The sequence below is a fragment of the Alligator mississippiensis genome, chromosome 11 (genome assembly GCF_030867095.1).
Source record: "Alligator mississippiensis isolate rAllMis1 chromosome 11, rAllMis1, whole genome shotgun sequence".
Lineage (NCBI taxonomy): Eukaryota > Metazoa > Chordata > Crocodylia > Alligatoridae > Alligator > Alligator mississippiensis.
Window position 1 is genome coordinate 1,759,836 of NC_081834.1, and position 14,463 is coordinate 1,774,298.

Genomic DNA, 14,463 nt, shown 5'->3' on the forward strand with positions numbered 1-14,463 from the left:
AAAAAACCCAACCCACGGGGAAAAAAAAAAGCAGAGCGGTGCACACAGTGGCAGCATGCGCCACCCAAAGCCGGAGTCTGGCTAGTCAGAGCTGCACTCTGCTGCTGGCCAGGCTCTGCGTGGCAGGACTGCTGCTGCTGCAGCCCTAGGAGGCCCCCAATGTAAGGCTGCTGGGGCCAGGCCAGTGCCGGCCCCAGCCTCCCCTACCCCACCCAGGGTAACTTGCCACATGCCAGACTGCACATGGCACAGGCATTCCCTGGGGAACCAAGCATCCACGCACCTCTGGATGTGGCCAGGAAGGCTAACATTTGGTGTTTTACCTCAGTTTGCCAATATAAAGGACATCAAAAGCATAGTTCACTCACTTCTTTATTCCTTGATGTTCAATTGTATCCCAAAAAGCTTCTTCCAAACAAGTCAGCATTTCTTCTCCTACTGTTCTTTCACCATCAGCCAATTTTGTCAACTTTTCAACTATTCATAAAAATAAAATGTTACCACTGGAGCTCTAGTTTGGTATTAGACTAAAACATTTTTGAAAAAGGATCCTAATTCATTTACAGAAAAAAGAGCTCCACTTTCAAAAGTGATGCTAAGCACTCAGACTCTTAAGTCCCATCGTTATTTTTTTTTAATACAAGCCTTGGCATTTCTAAAAAATCTGTTGTAAATCTCAAGTAAATGTGTTTTAAAGAGTTTTTTCAGAAAGAGAGCAAAAGAAAAAACCCAGAATAGAAGCGGAAACAGACTGAAGCTAGAGTTAAAAAGGCTGTTTTCTAAAGGTATTCCTAGAAAAAAAAGTTACTATGAAGTTTAGATGCACAATTTTTTCTGTAGTTTTCAGACAAAACTAAAGTACAAAAGAAAAAGAAATCTGTCAACTTTCTTCTATCTAGTCCTTTTATTACATCACAATATTAAGCAAACAAGGCAATCACTCTGAAAGGTTACTTCACTTTGTACAAGGAGGCTATTCTAGTTCTGGCTGCTCTTCTGACACACAGCCACCCATATTCCCGAGTCAGAACTGCCTCGCAGAGTAGTGAGAACAGGGCACCTAAGAATGGCAAAGCTGTAAACTTTTCAAAGGAAATATGCTAGCCCTACTCATTTTAGAGATTATTCAGACTGGGAACAATTCCCTCTGCCACTCCCTAATACCTATTTATACCACTCAGTTTTAAAAGATGGACAAAGAAACTTTACCCAAGGATTCTCTTATTGCGCTGTGCTGAGACTCTTCGTTTTTACTCTTGAAGCTCAAAATTAGGTTTGCAACTTTAATATCAACTCGGAGTTTTAGGCTATCAAGCCCGAGCAATTCTAGAAAGCAGACACAGGCTGCCCCTATGGATGGTACGTAAAAGAAAGAAAGGGCTAAAGCATAAGCTTCACTCCCTGCTTGCTGAATCCTGAAACAAAGGAAAAGTCAGAGTCATTGCAATGCAGTTTTTAACTGAAATTTCAGGCACAAAAATTCACGATGCATGTTAGCACTTATCATTCTGTAAAATTATCACCAGTGGAACTTCTGATTTTGGTAGTGTCAGAAAACATTTACCAGTTGGGAGTCACCATTTTAGGACAAAACTGAACCCAGGTAGGAAAATAAAATGTCCTACATCAAAATATTAAATTTGACTTGAAAGTTGCAATTTATTTAAATAAACTTTTATATAACTAATGAGCATTTCATAGTTTTTGTTAAATAAGGTCTAATGTAAACACATTAAAATTTTTATCTTGCAAAGTTTACAATCAAAACCCTGCACTATGAAGAACCTGCAATCAAGGCCACAGGTTTACAGTGTCCAAGATGGATAAAAATGCAAGAGAGACAAAAAAAGCATAAATAGCAACTGGCAAATATGAGTTTTAGATTATTAACATGGAAGAACTCTCACTTGCTTAGTTAAAGAAATTTGTTCCTGGCACGACTTCAGTTGACTGTGTTCCTTTAAATGTTAGCTATGTTGTCCACACTGAGGCTGCCCTGCTTCATAATCTAAGGCCCACCGGGCCCCTCCATGTTGGAGGGAGGGTTCTCGGAGCTACTGCTGGAAGAGCAGCTCTGTCTGTGCAGTTCAGATGGATCCATGCTGACAAGGAACTGGGCAGGGAGAACACCTCTGAGGGCAGGAGGCAGAACAGCAGCCTGGCTCTCTCCTTCGGCACACGAGAAAGACCTCCATAGGCTTGAAGATAGAGGACATTCTCACTGCGCTTGTACACAGAAGTAATTATCGAGAAAGGTCTTCCAACGTGCTGGAAGTTTGAACTACAGCTTATTTCAAACACTGAGACACAAAAGTTGTTACATACAGGGTACCAACAATTACACCAATTCAAAAGGGAGGGTGGCTTAATTGCATGTCACCATACATCAAGCTGACCCTCTACAACTCTTTCATGTGTCCACTCTATCCTCTACGCAGAAACTAAACTACAATAAATGTACCTCTGGTTTCATTCAGAGGTAAATTACCACGGTTTAGCTTCCATCTGTAGGACAGAACAGACGTATGGAGCAGTTACAACACATCGGCCTGAAGCACAGTTAATTCTTCTTCCCCCTCCTCCTTTAAACTGGTACAATTGTTTCATCTCTCTCTACTCACAATGCATCTATGTTTTAATTGCAGTGGTCATGAGTACTTAGGATATTTGGAGACTATAAGAAAATAGTCTATAAGCAAATCTCCTTCTATTAGCATTCTGCATTAAAACCCTCTTTGGCCTGGGCCCAGGTAAATGCTAATATCATACTTGCTTTGACACTGTACTCTACCAAATGGAGGGACTGCACTACTTGCCAACAGAAAATCCTGTGCAAAATACAAAGAACCTGGAAACATCACTTTCCTGGAACTCCTTCTAATCTCATAGTTTCATAGCCCAGTGGAAATTAAAACCTGTCACAGTGGGAACTTCACCTCGATTTACATAAATAAGAAGTCCACAGTGAAGGCTGAGAATGAAAAGCCTTACATTCCTACTACACTCAGGTAGGATTTTTTTCTCGGAAATGTCCTAAACCCCTGTATATTGTTACATTTTCTACGTAGGAAAAAGATGCTCTTTTTCCTTTAAAGTTCACCTGCTAATGTAACTTTTCCAGGTAAAATACTAGGAAAAAAAAGCAGCTAGAACCTTGGATCATATAAGGTGCCTGAAGAAATTAGCACCTATATATCATCAAAGCATAATTCAGATTTAAAGGGATACAGTCAACATGTGCTTCTAGATGATATGAAACCTATTTTTTTCCTTAGAAATGAGACAACTAAACCAAAATGATCAGGAAATAAAAAGCAATTTGTTTCTCCAGCTCATGTACTTGGAAGCTGTCTCCTGATAGTCATTTTCCATCATTTCCCTTAATGGAAAGTTTTCCCATTTGCTCACATGAATCCTTCACAGAGTAACAGGGCAAAGAAAACACATTAAAAGCAGGAAGAGGGTTTTTTTTTAAAGAAAGCAGAGGCAGGTTTAATAACTGCAATTACTGTTAACTCTTTTTGCAGATGGCAGACTTCAATTAATTATATCCTCTCTTTTCTGTAGTTAAAACAGGGAAATTACAGTTCACAGGGAAAGAAAAAAGGGGAAAACAGCTCTCTCCTTTTTATCTATAGCTGGTTTTCAAGTTAGAGCCTAGTCCTGCAATTGTAAATCCTCAGAGTACTCCACCTCAAATTGGCTTTGGCAGACGCATAAGGATACTGCATACCCTTGGTTTACAAACCCAGACCTAACATACTACTTGAACAGCAAACCTTAATGTTATCAACCACATACCCAAACAAAGACACCCACATTCTACATTCTAGTCTTGTGTACATAAAGCTATTTAAAAAATGAACTTCATTGGTCTTAACTCGACCAGCCAACTATTTTATCTATATTTTTCATTTTCACTATTCTTTACCTTCCTTTTTATTTTTTTGATGAACACACATTTGTTTTTAAATACAATACAATAAATGAGAATTTAAATTTGAAAGCTGGAACTATTTACAGAATGACAGTCCAGTGTCTCGTCTTAAATTGTGTTCCAGTATGGGGATACGCCACATTATTACCTATATTGCAATACTTACAACTGCTTTGGGGATTTGCTTTTTGCTAGCTGCTGTACTAAAAAAGTGCCAAAAGCAAACGATGGCCGTCCATGGTGCAAGTAGTAGGAAAAGTCTAGTCGTTCCATTATAGCATACTTGTTTACCAGTTCAGGAGATGAGAAATGAGGAAAGTCACTTGAGGTGTCTAGAAACAAAGCATTACAACTGCATATAAACTTAGTTTAAAAAAGGAAGGTGTCTTTCTGCTACTCAGTGACTTCTACTGAAGAGGAAATTGAGCATCAAGTTAGCTCTGCTTTAAACTACAGAGGTTCCCAGTATGACTGGAATTCCAGTTCTGGACTTCCAGTACAACTAGAGACAATATTTTAGTAGGTCACCCAACCTCATTGTCTCTTATCTTCCTTCTGTTAGAATTCAGAATATATTGCTCAGTTATCAGTACATTTCAAAGAGGATTACTTATAAAGATGTTTTTAGAAGAGAAAAGCACTTCAGTTATATTCATGTGTTCCCAACTTTCTCTTTCAAAAAAGGTGCTGTTATAGCTAGACCACCACGATGTTCCTTTAAAACACAACCTTTAAACATAAGAAACATTCCAAAAATAAATGCTTATTGGACACAGTGATCTATTGGGCATTCCCACTACAAACTACCTCATTCAAAACAGCCTAGAAAAAACATTTTCAACTGTAACATTACATACCTGTAATGGCAAGAGTATTTGTTGACTGCCAGCCAAAGAGTTTGGTGGGATCAAATGGTGCTAATGACTGAAAGAGTAGATACAAATGACACTCAGAAACAGTTTAAAGTGTTTGCTGTTGTTTTTTAAAAAAAATTAAGAACTCTTTAAGGAGTTACAACAGGTGATAGTAAAGCTGCTGCATAGGCTATAGTGTCAATACCCCTGACAGTTGTTTTTAGAAAGTACCTATTCTTAATGCACGCAGGACCAGCGTGATTGTACTTTTAAGCATAAAATTAAGTCTCTCTGAAATAAATGGAAAGGCGAGTACACAAGTACTATGCTAAACTGCAGCCTTACTGGGACTAATGATTTTCTAGAACACAGTGGTTCAAACTATCAATGGGCCATTTCACCATCCAGTGTAAGCCATGGATATGCAACAAAGGTAACCTAGTTAAGTGTTTAAACAAAGACTTCAGGAGTCTAACCTTATACGCCATTTCTTTTTTTAAGAAGAAAACTTGTATTGCCTTAAAGTCTTGTCAGTCCGAAACCCAAGCTCCCACAAAGTAATATATGACAGAACACTATTGTGTGTTTTGTTGTGTCATCAGGCCAGCCTAGAAGATGCTGAAGGGTAGTGGAGTTTTTCCACCCCCAAAAAATGAACCTGTTTCATCTTGTCCATGAAACATTTAAAAAATAAGCTACAAAATACAAAATAGATAGAAAATTAAAGTTTAATTAGTCTTAAACTAAGTCAGAAAAACATATTCAAACAGTCCACAGATCAAAATAGAACTTCACTCACATTCTGATTTCTACTGTATCATGCAGCTTTGTTTGCAATGAATTACATGTACCTGAACAAGATGATAGAGTGAGATATCTGATGGAAGAATTCCATGAGAAGTGTACTGGGGAAACAGAGCAGCCCTAAGTTTGGGGTAAGGAGCCAGTGCCATTTTTAAGAGCTGTGGATCCACCTTCTTCAGAGGCTTTTCAGCATCTTCATTCTGAAGAACCTATATTGAAAAAGGAAAAGAAACGGAGTATTTCACAAATAAAATTACTTGCACAAGGACACAATTTAAAATAAGATTTGAGAGCCAATTCCCATGGCTACTGTACTTTGCTATTTACTTCTAAACCATAACATTTTTAAAACAGATATTATAAACCATTATTTTTAAATATACTCTAATATTTAGTCTATTTGCCATAATTTAGTGCATCTTTGCTCCTGAGGCAGCTGTGTGGTGCCAGTGTGATCAGCTGCCGTCGCGGCACTGGTTGTTTTTGCCTCCCTTCTCCACAAATGCAGTGTCTGGGGCTGCTGCCCCGGTTGTGCCCTCCTCAGTTATGCTAGTTAATGAAGGATATTATACTAAAGGTATATTTTCAAGCTATGTACCAAGAAACAATGCAGTGGCATTTCCCTGTTAATCTGAATCATGTTAAGCCAACATCCCTTTCATTTTTGCAATCATAGCAGTAAATTTCCAGAGACAATTAGCATAAGGTTAGTTAGTTGTTATAGACATTACCTGATCAATACCTCCAGGTGCATACATTGTAGTTGCAAGAGCTAAAAGTGTACGACCTTCCAGCAGCATGCTGCTGACGCTGGCTTGATTACTAGGAATCAAGATCTGAGCATTTGCAAGACTAGCCTGAAAAATCATCTTTGGATCTAGAAAAAAAGAAGTTAGGTTTTTGTCCATCATAAGCAATGATTTAATGACATTATTAAATTATAAGTTTAAAATCATTTCATGCTTAAGAAAAAAGGTTAAGGTTTATTTAAGTCAAGCAATTTTCTTCTTAGTTTTATTCACAGGTCAACAGACGGGATTATAGAACCTTCTTAATTTATGTAAAATTCTCATTGTGCTTAAACAGGAATTTAGTTTACATAGGGGGTTGCACTTGATCTGCTGGGGTCCCTTCCAACCCTGAAAATCTATGAAAACTATGAAAATCAGGTCTAGTATTTTACTTTGTGTTATAAATCAGGTTTTTTTTTTTACTTTAGAGCAGAGATGTTTTTGAAAATATAAACCTTGAATAAAGGGTTTATTTGCATTTATTGACAATTTGTTAAACACTGATAAAATGCTTGGTGCTATACAAGACAGATTCATAGATGTTAGGGTCGGAAGGGACCTCAATAGATCATCAAGTCCGACCCCCTGCATAAGCAGGAAAGAGTGCTGGGTCTAGATGACCCCAGCTAGATACTCGTCTAACCTCCTTTTGAAGACCCCCAGGGTAGGGGAGAGCACCACCTCCCTTGGGAGCCCGTTCCAGACCTTGGCCACTCGAACTGTGAAGAAGTTCTTCCTAATGTCTAGTCTAAATCTGCTCTCTGCTAGCTTGTGGCCATTGTTTCTTGTAACCCCCGGGGGTGCCTTGGTGAATAAATCCTCACCAATTCCCTTCTGTGCCCCCGTGATGAACTTATAGGCAGCCACAAGGTCGCCTCTCAACCTTCTCTTGCGGAGGCTGAAAAGGTCCAGGTTCTCTAGTCTCTCCTCGTAGGGCTTGGTCTGCAGGCCCTTGGCCATACGAGTTGCCCTTCTCTGGACCCTCTCCAGGTTATCCGCATCCTTCTTGAAGTGCGGCGCCCAGAATTGCACGCAGTACTCCAACTGCGGTCTGACCAGCGCCCGATAGAGGGGAGGTATCACCTCCTTGGACCTATTCGTCATGCATCTGCTGATGCACGATAAAGTGCCATTGGCTTTTCTGATGGCTTCGTCACACTGCCGGCTCATGTTCATCTTGGAGTCCACTAGGACTCCAAGATCCCTTTCCACCTCTGTGCCACCCAGCAGGTCATTCCCTAGGCTGTAGCTGTGCTGGACATTTTTCCTCCCTAGGTGCAGCACTTTGCATTTCTCCTTGTTGAACTGCATCCTGTTGTTTTCTGCCCACTTGTCCAACCTGTCCAGGTCTGCTTGCAGCTGTTCCCTGCCCTCCGGCGTGTCCACTTCTCCCCATAGCTTTGTGTCATCTGCAAACTTGGACAGAGTACACTTCACTCCCTCGTCCAAGTCGCTGATGAAGACATTAAAGAGTATCGGTCCAAGGACCGAGCCCTGCGGGACCCCACTGCCCACACCCTTCCAGGTCGAGACCGACCCATCCACCACGACTCTTTGGGTGCGACCCTCTAGCCAATTCGCCACCCACCGGACTGTGCAGTCATCCACATCACAGCCTCTTAACTTGTTCACCAGTATGGGGTGGGATACTGTATCGAAGGCCTTCCTGAAGTCTAAGTATACGACATCCACCCCTCCTCCTGTGTCCAGGCGTTTCGTAACCTGGTCATAGAAAGAGACTAGGTTGGTCAGGCACGATCTGCCCGCCACAAACCCATGCTGGTTTCCCCTCAGCATAATTTGCCCTGCCGGGCTCTCACAAATGTGAGCCTTGATAATTTTTTCAAAGACTTTACCAAGGATGGAGGTGAGACTGACTGGCCTATAGTTGCCCGGGTCCTCCTTCCTCCCCTTTTTGAAAATGGGGACTACGTTAGCCCTTTTCCAGTCCTCCGGGACTTGGCCCGTGTGCCACGAGCGTTCGAATATTCCTGCCAGTGGCTCTGCAATGATGTCGGCCAGTGCCTTCAGCACCCTCGGATGGAGCCCATCCGGGCCTGCCGACTTAAAGGCATCCAGTTCTTCCAAGTGACTCTGCACCACCTCAGGATCTACGTATGGAAGTCCGGCGCCTTGCTGCTGCCTCTCCACAACCCCAGTGAGAGACTTGTCGTGCCCCTCACTTAGGAACACTGAGGCAAAGAACTCGTTGAGGTGGGATTTTTAGAAATACCTGAATAAATCAAGAACTTTCTTAGTGATACTGATTGATTAATGTTGATATTCCTGGACAAGGAATGTATAACGTAAAAGATGCAGGTAAGCTAACACACAGTAAACACATCTTTGTTCTGCTGCTATTTAGACTTCTACTAGTGTATTCATCAGCATTTTCAATGGTACATAATCTCTCTCAGGTACTTACATGACCCTCACCACTGCAGCATTATCTTTATCCTGGACACCCCTTGTGAAACATTTGATTCCTCATTTTACTGATAAAGAACTCACCTAGAGAGGCTACTTGACTTGCTCAAGCTCACACAAGGAGCAGAAAATTAATTGCAGCTCCCCCAAGTGTTTAGCTAACTGAACAAGGCCAGGCTCCTACCTCTTGGGTTACTGGCAACCCCTCGACACTGCACCAGAAATTCAAACCAGGGGTGAGCTTCATGCAGTTCCTTGTTATCCAAAATAGGGCAATTCGAAGGAGTTAAACTGAAAATAAGACAAAAATAGCAGCATTGTGAATATAACAAACCGAACAGTCTCTAGGGCTGCCAACCCAGCACCAATCATAGAAGTAGAGCTCTGTACATGAAGCTTTTAATATAACCTGAATTTTTATGAAAACCTTGTTTCATTGAATTGATTTGCAGAGTTTTCTCTATCCCACCCTTACACCTTTGGTTAAACAATTACAATGCTACTGTAGCTCCATCCCAGTCCGTATAGATTTAACACATTTTAAATTTTTGGGTAAACAACAGTCCCTGAATCTTACAGTTTACATTACCATTGTAAATACTTGGCTAACTTTCATTCATATGTCTGAATGTATCATTCAAATTGAACAGCCTTTGTTGAAAGGATTTTCAATAACTTATTTTTGATCAAGTTTGCCCTCATCCCAGAGTTTTAAACACATTAACTTGCTTTCCACCCTCAGTGTCTTCTTCTCATTTGTTTCATCAACCATTCTCTCCAAGGACTGCTAGAAAATATTTGTTCTGTCAGAACAGCATCTGTTGTAAAGATACTATTTGCTTCCTACATCAAAAGTGATGGCTGGGAGAATAATCCTAAAGCAAATAGCCCTATCTCCTCTCAAAACACAACTAGCTTTGACATGCAATTCTGCAGCAAATTTACTAGTCAACGTATCAAAATTTTAGTCATATCTGGGCCCAAACTGGGCAGGTTCTAAATAGCGCTGCTATTTAGCTCCATATTAAGATTCTATTACTTAAATCATTGCAGTGTTTCAAATGGTCACAGTAATAATGTTCTTCCTTAAATATTAAGGAACATGCAAACAGTCACTATATCAAACATAACACAAAGGAAGCTTCAATATCAGACAGCAAGAGATACCCAAGTGTCAGAGTTGAGCTTTCAAGGGCCACGCTAATTAGTGTCAAGGCATTACTGTACCTGCCATGGGACAAAGCTTCAGTTCAAAGCAGAATACACCTCCTTCCAAATTTTTCTTGAAGTCATTACTGCTCTGACAGTCTTTACATAGTTCTTTTTGTCAGATAGCAAGAACTCAGTCAGTTATTCTTGAAAATTTCATCACTTGCTATCTAAATTGTATTTTACTAGCTTTCATTTTTTAGAATTATCTGAATATAAACGCTTTTTTTCTGACAAATATATCAAATACTTGTACCTGTAATAGTCTAAATAAGTGTACAGTAGATATTGCAGACTATGCTCTAAACAGTAAAGGATGAAACAGGTATGGAAGTCCAAACCACTTGCAGTACTGTATTTTGGAACAGGGTGTGGATTTTGCATTATTCCTCCAGTGTGGGTCAATCTTAGGAGGAGGAGTTCAAAATCATCTTGTTCAGATGGGACAAAAATTCCATTTCTGTCAAGGAAAAAGAAACATTACGTACACATATATCTCATTAAGCACTTGCCGCTTTCACAAATGTGGAGGCTGAACACAACTGGAATTCTAATTATATTGTATAGTGGATTGCAGAAGCAACCGTAAGATGCAAAATACAATTGTTTACAATGCTTTCACAGCACCACATAGGGGTTTTAGTTGTTATTATGCATTGTGGGAGGGACATGAAATATTACATATTTCTGGATTTCCTCAGCATAGATAAAATGGGCAACAGAAACATCCTTTATGCATAAGATCTGTGCACTGGTTGTACATTTCTTGTGCTCCCAAAACTCCTATTGCATTCAGTGAGAAGTCTGGGTGTGCAGAGACTATGGGACTGAACCCATACTTTTCAGCTGATTCATACTATCTAAATAAATATATTTCTTTTTTTTTGTATGGCATTGTATATCTTAAACTTCACAGTTATGCTTCTATATCCCAAGATTCTGGTTCTCCAAGTATGTAAAACTAGTGTGAACACCACGAGGACACGTACCTCGCCAGCTTGTCTAATATTTCATTCCTTACGTAGCTGCTGCAGAGCGTGTTCTGGTCAATGATATCTGGTGTCAGAGGAGGCCAGTTAGCCTGTTGACATAAAGTCTGCCTGTTGTGTGGAAGTGACTCTTCAATCCATGAGCAAATGCTAAGCCAATCATGCTGGGCTGTTACGTGCATCCAAAGAACTTCAGGATCACAGGACTTGAAGTCTGAATTTTAAACACACAATGACAACTTGCTGAAGCAATACTGAAACTTGTAGCTAATATGCATACCTTGTAAATGGGTACCTTTCTTTGAGTTAAAGGCAGTGCCATAACTATGTAAAACTTTACTAGTAAAAGTACTGCAATGTAATAGGCTGTAGAGAACACTAATACATGTCATTTGCTATAAATAGCAAACTATTTTGGGAAGCCCTTTTAACCTGTTCCTTCCCCTCTGATCCTCCTGAGCATATTTTTATGGTTGGATGAACTCTAAAATTTATTGGAGTTTTTGCCCTGACACTCATAAACATGTGTTTACCTTGCAACAGCAAAAAGTAAGTAAACCTCACTCGTTATGTGTCACATCTACACCCATGTCACATATGGCTGCAAAGTCACTTCAGTTTTCAATGTGCAGTTCACTCATGTTGGAATACTTGCCTTCCGGTGATTTTTTAGGAAGAAGTATCATCTCTTGAGTGAGTGGATCCCACCACTGAGCCCAGTTTAACATAACCCTGTGATCTTTGTTGTTAATCCGATGCTTGTCAGAATTTAAAAATGTGCTCAGAACAGCTGTGTGACTGGAGAGATCTTCTTCCTTTCTCCAGTTCCTAAAACTGACAGCAATATTCACTCGTTAATATGTTTTCATATTAAACCACAGTTTATAACACCAGTAACGTTAACAAGAGAGTTAATCAACTTTGTGTTTGAAAAGTGTTCGTAGAAATACGTTTTTATATCTTCAGGCAAAATGTTGCTAGTACCTTGAATAAAGTAGCGTAAAGGGGAAAAAAGGCTGGTTAACTCTACTAGGTATAGCAGTAAGTAGTCAGTACAGTAACAACTGATACAACAGGCACATGAACCATAACAGGAATATTTTATAATGAATCAGATATTTAAAAGCCTCTTAATGTGCGTTATTTCAGGGAAGAAGTAAGGTAACTACAAGCCAAAGAATTGATGATTAACTGCCACTGATTGTGTCCAACATAAATAAGCTGAAATACCATACTGCATGCGCCGTAAGGCTTTAACGTTTTTATATTTTAGCACAATTCCCTAGTTACTTAAGCGAGTACGCATGGTTGCTACTATTTTATTTACATTTAAATTTATTTATTTTATTGTGGTGACAAAAGCCCCCATAAAGTTGAAAATATTTAGCCATGGGCAGTATGCAAAGATTTTACACTATAGTCACAACTGTTGCATTCTTGAGAGCAGCAATCAGCTTTTGATCTCATGTAGTACTTTCCACAGTACTGACAAGCCCACATGATATTGCGTTTGGACAATCCCACGAGTCTACATTTGTCAGCATAGCAAAGCATGCCGAATACAAGCCTGATTCATAGTTCTTAGCATGATTAAAAGCTTAACAATGCTGTTGATTTGCAATAATAATGAAGTGAAGCTGCGTTACCTGGAAAGAGAGTGCCTCTCTCTATTTTCCTGGAAGGATCCTGAATAAAAGCTTTCAACCTGATGAACAAAATCTATCATTTTCTTTTCTTTTTCAGAAAAATAGTTTTCTTCTTGCAGTACTCCCACCTTGAAGGCAAATTTAACAAGTTACCTTTGACTGCAATTCTACTTTACAAGTTAGCGCTGACATAAAAAGGAGTTGTGCTCTATTGAGATAGAAATAATTTACGGAAAAAAAACTTGCAGGGTTGTAAATAAATGTAAGAAAAAAGCATGGCACCCATCAAATCAATGAGAGTTGCAAAACTGACTTGGGCCAGGATTTCAACTTGTGAGCATGCACTCAAGAAGAAAACTATACCAGGGTAAAGAAACTTCACTTCAACTGCAGATGTAAAAGAGAGACAGAAAAGATATGGCAATGGCAAATTTCCAAGGCTGTTCCATGGAAATGGGGCAAAAACAGAAGTGTTTGTATCAAACCAACCTGCGGACAGGAAACAGCATTTATTCTACACACAGTCTCTGAAGAGCTAATGATTTAGGAGATGGGTGAAAAAACTATTCTTTCACTTACCAGCAAATCCCGTATATTTTTATCAATAGTGTGCAGACATATCTTATGCAACTGCTCCTTCACGTCAAAACCCTATCAGAGAAAAAGATAGATTTCCATCACAGGTTAATATAAGTCCTGCACACGGATACAATCGTTCCAATCAAGACAGAACACTTGTTTTCCTGCACAAGTACAGCACCTTCTATATATACACTTGTATTTTCCTCCAATGATACGAACAGGCAAATCCAGTAATTCTATCCCCTGGTCTGTACAAATCCAGAAGGAAGTATCATAGGCACTCATTTCTTACAATTTTCACTAAAGGGTTAGTGTTCCCACCACCTGTAGAATTCAGTGGTGCGACAATATTGTTTGCTGGATACTTCATAGCTAAACTCTACCCATTAGCTCTTCAAAGACAGAGAAACACTCCTGTATGCTGTTGTTCTAATACCAGTTACAGAAACTAACATTAGCTAACTTTTATGTATTTATGCGTCTCCATCTTTAGCAAAAAAATGAATTTGATTAAAATAGTGCTCTATCTTGAGACTATCTTGAGACAAATGAAAGGAATTGCTAGCAGAAAGACTATTATCAGCTACAGTTTTTCATTCTTTTATAGCTTTTGTCCTTATTCATCACTATCAGGAAGAAACGAGCAGTAAAGCACCAAGGGAAGAACATGCAAAACTTCTAGTAGGAAAAAAAAGGAGAAATGTTAGTCCCCTCCCACCATATAAAATAAAATTTAATTTAAGGAATTGTGTGAGAACTACCTAATGATTGTCAAAAACGTTCTGACAGATCATTTTGAAACAAGAGCATAATGTGTACTAGCTCTCAGCATGCTAGGACAAATATCCCAACTGTGAGTTAGCCAGCAACAGTATTAATTCATCTCTAAATTCCACAGGTCACTTGTCTAGTTTACAAAGTATCTGTCCCTCAAGAGCTCTTATTTCTTACACTTCTCTAGAAATTCTTGTAGTAGCTTCAAAATACAAACCCAAACAAAATTAAAGAAAAAAAACACTAAAATATTCACTTTCTTTACTCACCATATTCATTAAAAGTTTTGAGGCCTCTTTAATATTGCCTTTCAGAAGACAGCTATAAACCAGATCCAAACCTATTCGAATCAGCTCTTGAAGACTCTGAGCAGGATGGTGATGCACTCGGAAAAAAGTCTGAGCCTCTGGTATCAAGTTGTTTAAAATGGCCTCAGCAATTACTTGCTAA

At 39.4% G+C, this 14,463-nt stretch overlaps 1 protein-coding gene across 4 annotated transcripts in view; it reads right to left on the reverse strand.

Moving 5' to 3' along the window:
- Window positions 1-14,463, reverse strand: part of SPG11 (SPG11 vesicle trafficking associated, spatacsin) — a 49,745-nt gene that overhangs the window by 23,515 nt on the left and 11,767 nt on the right. For all 4 annotated transcript variants that reach the window (XR_002093336.2, XM_019496933.2, XM_006267622.4 and 1 more), the window contains exons 11-23: window positions 14,283-14,459; window positions 13,237-13,308; window positions 12,658-12,785; window positions 11,667-11,845; window positions 11,012-11,225; window positions 10,279-10,482; window positions 8,998-9,104; window positions 6,327-6,472; window positions 5,643-5,804; window positions 4,795-4,861; window positions 4,104-4,269; window positions 1,210-1,415; window positions 369-477 (exon numbers count right to left, since the gene is read on the reverse strand). Coding sequence is in view for 3 of the 4 variants with exons in the window: in XM_019496933.2 (XP_019352478.2) it covers window positions 369-477; window positions 1,210-1,415; window positions 4,104-4,269; window positions 4,795-4,861; window positions 5,643-5,804; window positions 6,327-6,472; window positions 8,998-9,104; window positions 10,279-10,482; window positions 11,012-11,225; window positions 11,667-11,845; window positions 12,658-12,785; window positions 13,237-13,308; window positions 14,283-14,459 (1,937 nt within the window). In the remaining variant the exon portion in view is untranslated. The remainder of the gene's footprint in view (window positions 1-368; window positions 478-1,209; window positions 1,416-4,103; window positions 4,270-4,794; window positions 4,862-5,642; window positions 5,805-6,326; window positions 6,473-8,997; window positions 9,105-10,278; window positions 10,483-11,011; window positions 11,226-11,666; window positions 11,846-12,657; window positions 12,786-13,236; window positions 13,309-14,282; window positions 14,460-14,463) is intronic.